This window comes from Sinohyriopsis cumingii, chromosome 14, assembly GCF_028554795.1.
Source record: "Sinohyriopsis cumingii isolate HCF-2022 chromosome 14, ASM2855479v2, whole genome shotgun sequence".
In the NCBI taxonomy this organism is placed as follows: domain Eukaryota; kingdom Metazoa; phylum Mollusca; class Bivalvia; order Unionida; family Unionidae; genus Sinohyriopsis; species Sinohyriopsis cumingii.
In genome coordinates, this window is record NC_142974.1 from 15,514,376 (window position 1) to 15,527,709 (window position 13,334).

General features: G+C 37.4%; 1 protein-coding gene and 1 long non-coding RNA gene across 2 annotated transcripts in view; one reads left to right on the top strand and one right to left on the bottom strand.

Annotated features, from left to right (window-relative positions):
• The window catches only part of LOC149783312 (uncharacterized), a 2,057-nt gene extending 28 nt beyond the window's left edge, over positions 1-2,029 (bottom strand). Inside the window, exons 1-2 of the mRNA XM_089933320.1 lie at positions 988-2,029; positions 1-494 (exon numbers count right to left, since the gene is read on the bottom strand). The exon at positions 1-494 is cut by the window's left edge and continues 28 nt beyond it. Coding sequence (XP_089789446.1) covers positions 466-494; positions 988-2,029 — 1,071 coding nt within the window. The 3' untranslated portion in view covers positions 1-465. The remainder of the gene's footprint in view (positions 495-987) is intronic.
• Positions 1-10,576, top strand: part of LOC149783311 (uncharacterized) — an 11,531-nt gene extending 955 nt beyond the window's left edge. Inside the window, exon 2 of the long non-coding RNA XR_016413584.1 lies at positions 6,276-10,576. This is a non-coding gene — a long non-coding RNA (uncharacterized LOC149783311). The remainder of the gene's footprint in view (positions 1-6,275) is intronic.
• The last annotated feature ends 2,758 nt before the right edge of the window (positions 10,577-13,334 follow it).

The following is a 13,334-nucleotide window of genomic DNA, read 5'->3' on the forward strand; positions in this document are numbered from 1 at the left end:
CATCCGTCAGTTACTTGACAATAACGTCACATCCGTCAGTTACGTATCTTAAGGTCAGCACAATACTCTGATAAATTGTTAATAAGTTTTCTCTTATAAATTTGTAACATTATTTAAATACACGGTTTTCAAAATTCACATATGCATCATCATTCGGAACAATATCTAGATCCGCTGTAAACGCACGTCACAATCTTTCCCTCTTCTAGCTTGGATTTAAGGAAATGAGATACTGAGTTTGCACTAACAAGTAGCGACTCGGGTTTTAACATAGCATACGTTTTCACAACTCTGTTTTTTTTCCATTTGGCGATCAGTTTTTTTTTCTTCTGCACTTCTGTTGATGAATCTGAAAAATTGGCCCAAGCACTGTCACGTTTCTTTCAGCTTCTCATTTTCTGCTCCAACACTTCCGTGCTACAGTCCATGATCTCCATTCCCTCAATACATTTTGTCCGTTTCGCCTCAGATTAAGCGTCGTTTTATGCAAAGCCCTACAAGGTGGACAACAACAAGATTAACAGAATTATATTTATGTAGTGCGCGTCTGTAACATAACGATCATAATGCACGATACATAACTGAGTTTGTTTAGTGCCTGTTATATTATGTCAGGTTACCATGTGCTTGGTAATTGTTTAGTACAGAAACGAATTAGACACAAACATGATTAATAGCTAGCCATATTATTTAAGGATTAGTAGTTCCGACATATTGTACGTACCATATGTTGCACAAATGACACCATATTACTAGACATCTGCCAAAAGCAAATTTCATTGCGAAAAAGTTATTTGCGTAGCTGAGATACAAGAAATTCCTAATGTAGAAAGATAAATAAAATTATGTTGCTAAATGCGAACCAGCAATGATTTAATAATAATAATAATAATAATAATAATAATAATAATAATATTTTTATTTTTATTATTATTATCATTATTCCGACAATTCACATGAATGTGTTTAAACAGGCTGAAGTCTAACCTCTGATAACGGAAGCAGGGATGCCCTCATGTCTTGTCCGCCACTTGGTGTTGTGAGGATCGATCAGGTCTGCTATTGACAGGTAATTGAATGGTGGCCAGATTGTAACTAGTTGCGACGACATGTTCAATGACTCTCTCAACTCGTTGACAGCCAGCGTGGCTAGGGGAATTGGACAGCTGATGAACGGTTCTCCCAGAGCTCTAATGTTTGCCGCTGATTTCTGGAAGATACTGGACGTTAGTCGGTCCAGGTGTCCCTCACACTTTAATCTCTTCGAAGCTGCTAACACTATCCGGAAGTCTTCAATGTATTGACGAGCTGCTTCCCGATCATTTATCATCTCACCTAGCCCCACTTTTGCTGTTTGATCCTGCAGGTATAGTAGCACCTGTTTCTGTGCTGCAGTTAATTGTTGATACGGTTGTTTGGCTGTAGGCTTTGTATATTCTGGTTTCGTCACAGCCTTTGGTACTGTCGTTGCTATTGGTGTTTGGGGTGTCGTTGCACCTTCGGTAGTATTTACCGACTGTCTCGCTGCTGCTTCACGTGGAGGTTGCGGTTGGGGTTGTGGTTGTGATTTTCTCCTTTCGCCTTTCTCATTCCTATCGGTCGCCTCCTGTTGTTCTGTTCCTGCTTTGTTCTTTTTTTCCTCCTCCCCTCCCTGCAAGATCCCTTGCTGCGATGGTGGTACACTTGGGGTAGGTAAGGATGGTCCATTCCTCCTAAGTACTACCACTTTTGGAACTGTTGTTGTTGTTGTTGGTTGAGGTGGTACTTGCTGACATATTTCAGTATGGGAGCACTGTATCGGTTGATTACACGCTGGGATCGAGCGCTCCTGCTGTTGTACAAGCTTTTCCACTACTTTTTCCTGCTTTATTGAGTTGCTAATTCTCTGCTTTCCCTCGTCAATGGTTTCCTCCCAGATTAGTAGAAGTGTGGTCCTTCTTTCCTGGACCCGTAAGTTCCACCTTGATGCAATATTAAGGCCTAAGTCTTTAATAGCATTCATTGCTTCTCTGGGGATAATCGATTCCATCTCAAGCGATTTTCTTTCTAGAGTGTTGCTCCTTGCTGTCTTAGCTGTGGATATGATACTGAACTAAATTTTGAGTGCCTTAAATATCATGTCAGATTCCATTGCATATACTCAAGTCATTTTTGAGTAAAGAAATCGATTAGACACTAAACTGGTTAATATTCAGTCAGATTATTTAAAGATCAGTAGTTCCGCCATTTTTCACATACCACATGTTGCACTAATTACTTCCTATTGTTAGACATCCGGCATGAGCACGTTTCATGCCAGAAACTAATTTGGGTATTTGACGTATAGACATTGCCTAAACTATTAAGAGAAATAAAAAATATAATGTCTGCTTGATGTAAACTTGCAATATCGTCATTGATAATAAGCATAACAATAATAGGAATAAATAGGTTGTAAACCAGACTATTTATATCGATGAAATAAAAGTTACTCTAATATTTCGAGCAAGTATGTATGTATGTATGTAGTTTATTGGTTGTTGTTGTTGTTGTTGTAGGGTTTAACGCCATTTTTCAGCACACGATAGGCTATACATGGTGGCCTCTATTAATGGTGGAGGAAGAACCCGGGAAAATCCCGGAAAGAACCACCGACCCACGAGAAGCTACTGGCAAGCTTTCTCACATACTCACGTTGGCTGAATCCGAGATTCGAACCCACGCAGACAGAGGTGAGATGGTAGTGATCCGTAACGGACAGCGCTTTAGACTACTCGGCCACTCGCGGCCCCAGTTTATTGGTAGTTTAGGTCATAGGCCCATAATACCAAAACACAGCAATACTGCTGATATGTAATGTAATAAATTTAGAGTATGCGCACTTGGTTATAGCGCCCCGTTTTAAGCAGTTCTTAGATTTGTGTGATTACTTATGTGATTATTAGAATTCGGCGCCATAGAAATATTCCTAGTCCGAGCTAATGAGCTAATTATTAGGAGCAAACGTTACGGAGTGAAGTGTTAGTGTTTCCATGCTGTCCTGGTTCACTAGTAGTGAATTCCGACCACAACCGAATGAATGTCCCTGAGTAAAATAGTCCATTTTAAAATCTAGTGGTATACATTGGTAGCGTGACCTAAAGGACAGTACTTACGGTATTAAACCGGTAAATTACACAAGGGAATCAATAAAAAGGGACTTGGCAGACACCGTTTATGTCGCCATGTGGGCGAATATGGTGCAGTTATATTGGTAAAATGTGCCTGGAAAGCATACATTGACTGTCCTAAGGTGGCGGAGTTAAAATAGTTCCCATTGTTTGGGAGTACTCATATATTTTCTAAGGCGTGAACGGTTGGTAGTACCGAAACATGATGAAGGCAAAACACGCAGAGGTGCGGTTGACAGATAGTTGGCAGTTTGGCTTATCTGTGGTCTTGCATTAATTAGAGGAAAATTTAGGCATAGAATGGACACGTTGGGCTTTCTAATTTACAAGTGAAGTTGTATGGAAGTCTTTGGAAAGTCGGGGTAAACTTATGACTTCTAGCGAGAATCGCGCCAGGGTTTGACAACCTCTCGGTCAAGTAAATACCCGTGTGCGTGTAACAATATGTATGTACTTGATTTGGTAGGTCAGAAGGTACGTAAACGCAATACTGGAGGCTAAAGAAATATGGAAGCATTCTGGCCAGTATTTCAGATAAAGAGGTCGGCAGCATCATATTACATTACAACTTAAAATTAAAGCATAATGTTATATCATTTTGTGCGGATAATAATGCATGACGGAAGTTCTGCGATTTAAAACTCAAGGGTGAAGTTCTTCGGTGTCGTTATTAAGGGTTTCATCAATTCAGTACTGCTAGAATAACATGCCAATATTGGCCTCATGTTATCCGTAAGTGACTCTCACATTAACGCGGACATTGTTTTGACAATAAACTCCACTTGTAATTGATACTTGACTGAAAGTTGTTGTATGCAATGTATGTACTAGAGAGAGAGAGAGAGAGAGAAGAACAAATAACGATAATGCTCTATATGTAACAAGCAATTTCTTCGTATGTTTTGATAAACATCTTGGATGACGCTTTTAGATAACGTAAGAGTTGATGAGATATAATACAAGAAGAGAACATTTCATCTTTAATATTTTGTAGATCGAATAGAGTTATAATTTACCAGAGTAAAACAACAACAGTATGATACAGTGATTGTTTTATCAATCAAAAACAAAACTTTTTCATCCATCTTCTCTTTATTCTCTTTAACCAGCAGAGAGAGAGAGAGAGAGAGAGAGAGAGAGAGAGAGAGAGAGAGAGAGATTGTATGAGAGATAATGCTGAAAAGCAATAAATATAAGTAAAAGGTAAAAGGTAAACAATACGACAGTAACAAATTAAAACGCGCTGGGCTAAAACGGGCAATCGAATAAATGCGGAATAGAGTAGTACGCCAAAGGAGTTTTTTTTTTTTAAACTGAGCGATTTCAACCCTGGCCTGAATTCCGATAGAAGTCGCTTGTTTCCCCATGAGTTCCAAGGATTCATATACAACTACTGTTGTAAACTGGAAATTCCAAAGCGCCCAGACCATATATAGTTTTACTCTAATCAATAGACTATTACAAATCTCAAGACTTTACTATTGCCTGCCAACCTCACAACTGCAGTTGTTGTCCTCATTACATTTCCGTAATGTAGAGCCAGTGCTTATCGCCGTGAAAATGTGCACCTCAACCCTCTAACACCGGGAACTATTTTTCCTACTCTCCTTTTGGCCAGCCAAATCATGATTTTTAAGCTTCATTTCTCCTGTAACTCTACATCATATTTACCATCATAGCAACAATAAACTGCTCCTGCAGATGACGAAACATTGCCTTCTCAATTTTGCCAATTTACAATTTAACGATCCCCAATTTTTAATACAACGCATCCAGTCACACAATCAATCTACACAATTAGATTTTAATAGAGACTACCGGGAACACTAACGTGGCTCTGACCTCTACTTTCTAATAGCCATCCATGCCATCGTAGAATTTCACCAACATTTCACTCCGTAATGTTGGCTACTAGTATTTGTCCATTTATTCGGGCTGAGTTCTATTTGTTTATTGTATTAAATACAAACGGTGTCATGTTTCTTAATCACCCAGCTATAAAGTCATGTATAAGCTATAATCTACCATTTTTATAATATTACTGCGGCCTTGTGTTTGATTATAAAGATTGCACCGTGGTTAGTATTGAGCTCATACGCAAGATTATCATGACCAGCCAGGGACCGGAAACTTGAGGCGGCATAGGCAACCGATCGCGTAACTTAACAAAGGCTCGCCGTTATCACACATATATGTTAAAAGGGTTTATTCAAGGATGAAAAGGAATATCAGGAGAGTTACGGGGCGTGGCCTTATCTTTTCCCATGCTGACATACAGCGATAGGGACATTGTCCGCTAAGTTTGATAGGATCGGTACTCAGCGTTATCCAATAAAACATGGCATAGATGGCGTGATTACAATTGAGACCCGAATAATATCTTCCGAAATTGTAAGAATCATTTAGTATTCACCTGGAAGGATTGCAGATCAATAGGGTTTACTCCGGGAAAGAAGTCACTCGTAATCTGGCTGCATAACTTAGAGGCAGATTCTAAGGAAAGACAAAGATTCGAAAAAGTCAGCAAGTTATGTGCTTGATTTTTGCAAAATATTGCGGCATCATAACTGTAATTATCTGTAGTGCGTGCACTTAATTACCGGGATTGTTTAGTCATTATAATTACTTTTGTAGTATTTCATTTACATGCCATTTTGAGGAATGGGCTAGAGCCTTACGTAGAGAATCATTAGATGCGATGCGAAATGATGTAGATTGGTAGTTTGTGGTCAGAATTGATTTTATAATTTGTTTTATTGCAGTGCATTTATTAATACGTTATGTTAGAATTTACACGTGCTTGAATTTCGAATTTGGAAACATGGCTGAAATAAGTAAGATTAGTTACTATTATTATCATAAAACCATCAACCTTTAAGCTAAGAGTTCATTGGGACATCACAGTAGACTTTGCAACCAATTCTCTCCATCCTTCCCTCTTCTCTACTGCCCTTTGGGAATCTCCAAAATCCCATGCGTGTTCGCTCCTTAACGTTGTCTTCCCGCGTCTTTTTCTGTCTGCATCTTCTTATGCACTCTCGTACTGTGCCTTGCAAGACTCCTTTTGCCTCTCCAGATGATCTTGAGACATGACTGTACCAATTCAGTTTACACTTTTTTTTACAGTGGTCAAGAGGTCTTCGTAGGATAGGATGGCTCTCTGGATCCTGTTGTGGACTTCTTCGTTGGTTACATGGTCAATGTATGAGATGCCTAAGATATGGCGGTAGCATCTCATTCTGAAGGTTTGAATCTTCTTTCTAGACCTAATGTGAGCGTCCATATTTCACAAGTACACAGAAAGATGGATATGACAATCTAACTCATCAGCCTGATTTTTGAACCAAAAACAATGTTGGTATCTTTCCATATTGGTCTCTACCTTCTTGTTGCTGCTCATCGTTATTTTCTAATCTTATCCTGATGTATGTGTTTGAGTAATGGTGTGAATGAATCTGGAGCGTTTTTTATCTTCATGCAATTCTTGAAAAGTCCATCACACTGAAATAAAATTAAAATAATTGGGAAAGAAATTATTTACACCTTTAGAATGAAGTGCAATATGCAAAGGTATCAAAGGCTACATTGTTAAAAGTCATCACCCTTCTGTCTGATCAAATCTCTTTTTCACATCCATACATACTAGCAAATTATACACGAAATGGATACAACACTTTCAAATCATACGACGGGAATAAAGTTTTTCCTAAAAATGTTTATGAATACTTAGCTTACACATACCTCTTCTTCTGTCACTAAGATGGCACTCTACAGTTTCGTATTTTGCATAGGGGTTAGAATTTTGAAGTAAAATAATTTTCCCGGGTTGACTCACTGGTTATACTGGCTATTTAAAAATACATTGTACAAATTATGTATTGTTCAAGAAACCTTTAATTCCCTTTATTTTTTTGTATGATTGATGGGTGTAATATGGGCTATAGAGTATACATTTTGGCCTTGTTTCAGATTTGCATCTTTCAAAATACCGCTAGCTCCACTTGGTCATTTTCACTTCCTGAAATTCAGAGGTAAATTGTCCAAAAAGTAGATAACTTTATCGTCAAATCCATCTTCATCTGCTTCAAATGCTACTATTTTTTCTTTTCAATCATTGTCATCTAATTGTTCAAAAATCTCCGCAGAAAACTGCAGTGAAAAATCACTGTAATCGGCCATTTTGCGTGACTATGTAGCAGACGTACGCCAAGTTGTAAACTATGCATTTCAATCAAAGAATATTTGAAAAAGTATAAAAAGGCTACAATTTATATTAATTTGCTGAATTAAAAAAATTTAAATGATGAAACAATCGTTTCACAATGACGTGTATTCAGTGTTTATTTATAATTCAAACAGTACAAAACCCGAAATTAGTTTCAGAATTTATCAATGTGTAAAAAAATTCTACATCAGTATCATGTGACCATTTACAGCCAATCGTATTGCAGAAAATCCGTTTCATTTATAACAAATGAATTATATAATTATAGCCTATGTGATAAGGTCTTCTTTGGATTTCATCACCTCAGAATGAAATGACAAATCAGGGACGATGGAAGAAACAAACTGAAAGAAAAACAGGAGTCCCAGATGATGGGCGCTAGGTGGCGATGTAAGCATTTATAAAGTTTATTTTAATGTATCAATGAAACTAAAGTATAACATTTCCCATTTTGGACAAAAGAATGTTAATTTCACGTCACTCATCAATCAATGTTTCAGACCAATTCACTTCTATATTAGTGTGTGACATAGCATGTATAGTTTTCCTATAGTATGTGCAGTTTCATATTTTTGATATTACCACATGTTAAAATATCACTTTATGTGATTCTGATGAAATTATTGTGCAGTATCTTCTTTACTGATTGGCTGGGATCGTCGGAAAACGTTTCTAACCCCGCCTTCTTCAATGTTTGGTTTTGAATGAACATTTTTGGTGACCATTTTTGAACTTGACTCGCGAAAGGAAACTGAGGAAACACCACCTCCGCTGTCTGAATATGGATGTGTTACCCCCCCCCAGGGGTTTCCTATGTCACGTACAACAATATCATAATGAGAAGCATGGCGTAAAATTACAAGACAAGAACAACAATAAGAAGGAAAACTAAGAGTATTGCTTATTTCATGGCGGGGTTGGGAGCGGGAGCGGTATATCTGTAACATAGATATAGAATCCACTGTATATACCAGCGTGGTTTAAATGTTAACTTACAGAAATAAACAAAATCACCTGTGTTCACATAATAATTTGTACATAAATGGGACTCCTAACTGACAGAACTTTATCCATACACAGCATCTTTACGCAGTATATATGGGATACAAATTCGACTCAGAAAGAAATTTGTTTACGTCTTCTGTACGGGTTATTGTTCCAGTCCAATGCTGTAAATATCCGGTCACAAATGCATTGCAGTAAATGTGGGAATTTCTGCTTCAAGTTATCCTATTTCCACATACAAATTGCAACAACGTTTAGTTCTGCAAGTGACATTTTAGGGCAAACGTGTACTCTAGGCCTACTGTTTACCGTATCAATGTGGCATCACATCGCAATTAATCTTTCTGTTTTGAAAAATGACTTTGTCGCTGTAAAATGTTCTGCTTATTAAGATGGAAGCTTTTTCTTTGATTTATAGTTTGTAAAGAATATACAATCAACTTTTACTAGTTCAACTCTTTTGGGGACTATATTTTATTCACAACAAACGAAAGGTGCACCGTCAGTCAGAATGAACGAACTTATTCGTTCTTCTTTCTATCTAAATAATTTCCACTGAAATAAAATCTACGTTATAAAAATAACCTCAAACGTGCAATAATTTAATATTAAATTCGTTGAATAATGTTCAGATTTTGCTCGCCAAGGCTCACAAAAGCTGGACATTATTCAACTCGTTTAATAAATTCAATAATATTAATAATAATAATAATAATAATAATAATAATAATAAGGACTTTGTATAGCGCATAATCTTTAGAAGCTATAAGTGCATTAAAACATTAGACAACACATATAAGCTAAAACATGATAGCAGAGTAAAGTCTACAATGAATGTTCAATCGTGTCAATGCAGAGAAAATAAATCACGGTCTTAAAACTATTTACAGGTACTTTGAATTGCGTTTTTCTAGTTTAAAGTGTTCTCCATATCAATATTGCCAGCTCCGAGCACAAGCTCTAACTGACATTTGCAATAAGGTATTTGTCTTTGTTATGGTTTTCTTCCATTTGTTCTATTAACTTGCAGGTATCGAAAATCAAAGGGACTATGCAATATTTATTTTTCCAAATTGATCAAGGGTTTTTAATTCAGCATTTTTTCATTCTTTCAGTAGAGAAATTGTAAGATCGTGCATGTTTATAAACTGCTGTTTGGATATCTGTGGAGATTTCGATATCTGCCGAGGAACTGCAAGACCATCCATATTTACCAACTATCTAGATGTTAGAGTAGCCCTCCAGCTATGATGTCCAACTATCTCGATGTTAATGTAGGCCTCCAGCTATGATATGCAATTATCTAGATGTTAGAGTAGGCCTCCAGCTATGATGTCCAACTATCTACATGTTAGAGTAGGCCTCCAACTATGATGTCCAACTATCTAGATGTTAGAGCAGGCCCCCAGCTATGATGTGCAACTATCTAGATGTTAGAGTAGGCCTCCAGCTATGATGTGCGACTATCTAGATGTTAGAGTAGGCCTCCAGCTATGATGTGCAACTATCTAGATGTTAGAGTAGGCCTCCAGCTATGATGTGCAACTATCTAGATGTTTGAGTAGGCCTCCAGCTATGATGTGCAACTATCTAGATGTTAGAGTAGGCCTCCAGCTATGATGTGCAACTATCTAGATGTTAGAGAAGGTCTCCAGCTATGATGTGCAACTATCTAGATGTTAGAGTAGGCCTCCAGCTATGATGTGCAACTATCTAGATGTTAGAGTAGGCCTCCAGCTATGATGTGCAACTAACTAGATGTTAGAGTAGGCCTCCAGCTATGATGTGCAGCTATCTAGATGTTGGAGTAGGCCTCCAGCTATGATGTGCAGCTATCTAGATGTTGGAGTAGGCCTCCAGCAATGATGTGCAACTATCTAGATGTTAGAGTAGGCCTCCAGCTATGATGTGCAACTATCTAGATGTTAGAGTAGGCCTCCAGCTACGATGTGCAACTATCTAGATGTTAGAGTAGGCCTCCAGCTATGATGTGCTACTATCTAGATGTTGGAGTACGCCTCCAGCTATGATGTGCAACATGTTATAAGGGTTGCTAACCTGGTTCACAAAGTATCACGAACAAAATAAGGCAATTTGGTTATTGTTTGTTTTTATCATTACGATGCAATTTCAAAGGATCATATGCTTCACATCTGAGTCTGTACCACATAAATATCAATTAGAAAACATAGCGAATTATGTGAGTATCTTATTATGTTCACCTTTATCAATATACACTTTATTCCCTCCAAACTCTCTATCTCTCTCTCTCTCTCTCTCTCTCTCTCTCTCTCTCTCTCTCTCTATATATATATATATATATATATATATATATGTATATATATATATATATATGTGTGTGTGTGTGTGTGTGCGTGCGTGCGTGCGTGTGTGTGTGTGTGTCTGTCTGTCTGACAATCCTTCTCATTGTTATGGACTTTCAACCTCTAATTTGGCGTTTCCCATGGAGTAGTATATTTTGGAAGATATGAAAATGTATTTTCCGATTTCCACTCAAGAATCATGAGTCAATACTGAGTAAACAGAATGCTAAGACTGAATAACGTTTGTCCGGTTAAACGGACGAACGTTTGGTTAATGCGACCCAGTTGTCAAACTTATTATCCTAGAAACATACAATTTTAGTATCAATTACTATCGTGTAATATTGTAGTAATACCCAGGAAGAATTCGACCCTGGCAGTTCAAAAGGGAATTTTGCATTTTTGTATCTTTCAGTTCCAATAATACACTTTTTGTTCTATTTTTAACAAACCATGTAACATCCTTTTAAACTATAACCCGGATGAAGAATGTATTGACGAACAGGCTGTCACAATGGATGCTCAGTTACCTTGCAACTGTTAGCAAAGCAGGACATTTTCTTAAAACTGTCTCCAGTGTGCCAGTAAAGAGATGTTGATAATCTAAAAAGGACACATATCCTATTTTTACTGAACGATCCAAATGCGCTTAAGCTGTTATGTAAGGTCATGGTCATCTGACGTAGCAAATGGGACTGACTAAAATTGAACATAAATGTTGCAAATGAAATAAATGTGGTAAAACCATCGGTAGCCATTGCCTAAGATGTACAGTATGACGTTTATTCAAAAACGTAACTGTGACAGTAGTCAATATGTTCGTGTGATTTTGCACAGGTTATGTATTATGGGGCGATGTGAAGCGACGAACCAGAGGAAAGCACGCGCTACTTAAATTGATAAATACCCACCCATGCTTATTTAATCCTATTATAATGTTACGATCTCAGTCTCTCGGGAAATTTTGACAGCAATGGATCAAGCTCTTTAGCGTCACATAAATGTTTTCAAATACACTGTACTCACGTTCTTGTCAAAAAAGTTAAAAATCAATGAAATATAAAAGGAAGTAGCTACAATTTCACGATATACTTTTACTTCTCTAGCAGCAGGGAGGGCGACCAGACCTTGACAAAACGACCGACCAAAAACATCACCAGGGAAATATCACCCGGAGAAATATTTTATTTACCGAATAGATGCTTCCTGTGATAGTTACGTCGTTATTGATCCTCAATCAAATGAACAACACCTGTTCGAAGATCTAGCTGCGTATTAATTATGTTCAATGATTTTTTTTGTTTTTTTTTTTGGTTATTATCGTCGAAAGATTATACTGAGACGCCCTCCCTGCTGCTGTCGTATTTAAATGAATTTTAGAATATTATTCTGTCAAAAGATTCTATCCAGACCGACTCGATATCTTGTTCTTGGATCACATAAATTCACAGTGACGAATCCATACGGTGTAGATTGAGCTCGTCCAAAGAAATTCTTAAATTTATTTATATCCATGTCGCCGCTACACCAAGTCTGATGAATATTTCTTAGTGTATGTGTATCCACGCCGTTGAAGATTGCCAACATGTTACAATTATCTCTGATCACCTTTGGAATCAGAGTATATCTCTGAGTCACATAAACAACATCGGTGTTCTTATGTCGTCCACGAGAGAATATTCTAGCGAGATTAGTTTGTTTATCTAGCATGACATCATCATAAACGACAAGATTATTTATCGAACCATCAAGAACATCTATTGATGGTGCTTCTTCTACATCAGTGATAAAATCAATTATATTCTCGCCGCTATTCAATAACGCCGCGTTTTCATTAAATTCCTTCAATACCTGATAGCATCTCTGATCATCTACGGATGGTGCAACCAAATATAATTTGTCCCATTTCAACCACCTCATGATCAAATTCAACAATAGCTGCGTTTTCCCTGACCCTGATGGTCCTATTATGATCATTCTAATCGAATTAGGTAACGCAGCATGATGTTTCACAGGTGTAGATTTTTTTGTAGCTGAAAAATCAATTACATTCATAATATAATTATATTATGGATTTATATTGTGTGCGATGCAGAAAACGAACACCAACTGTGGACGTAGTTGCTGTCGTTACAAAGAATAATAGATCAGCCGTTACCGGTAAATGTGAAGTATGTGGCACAAAGAAATTTAGATTCACATCATCTGGTGAAAAACCAATCAAAGTAAAATTAATTTTAAAAAAAGAAGAAGAATCGGGGTTGACATTGCATCAGGATTATCATCGCTACCCGGATTCTTTTGGTCCAAGTATCCAGGAGAAAAACATTTACCCGGATACAGCTACTGCGGGCCAGGAACACGACTCGATCTCAGATTGAACGATCAAGATCAACCTAATCCCGGTGAGGATCCTGTAAATGCAATTGATCAGGCGTGTTATATTCACGATCTCGCATATCGAAGCAAGGATCTACAACAACGGCATCTAGCTGATGTAAATTTAATTCATGCGATAGACTCAATAAAAGATAAAACAATCAAGGAAAGATTGGCTAGCTGGGCGATAAAGGCTGCTATGAAAAGTAAATTAGTTTTCGGCGCTGGTTAATATTATATGGAAGAGATTTA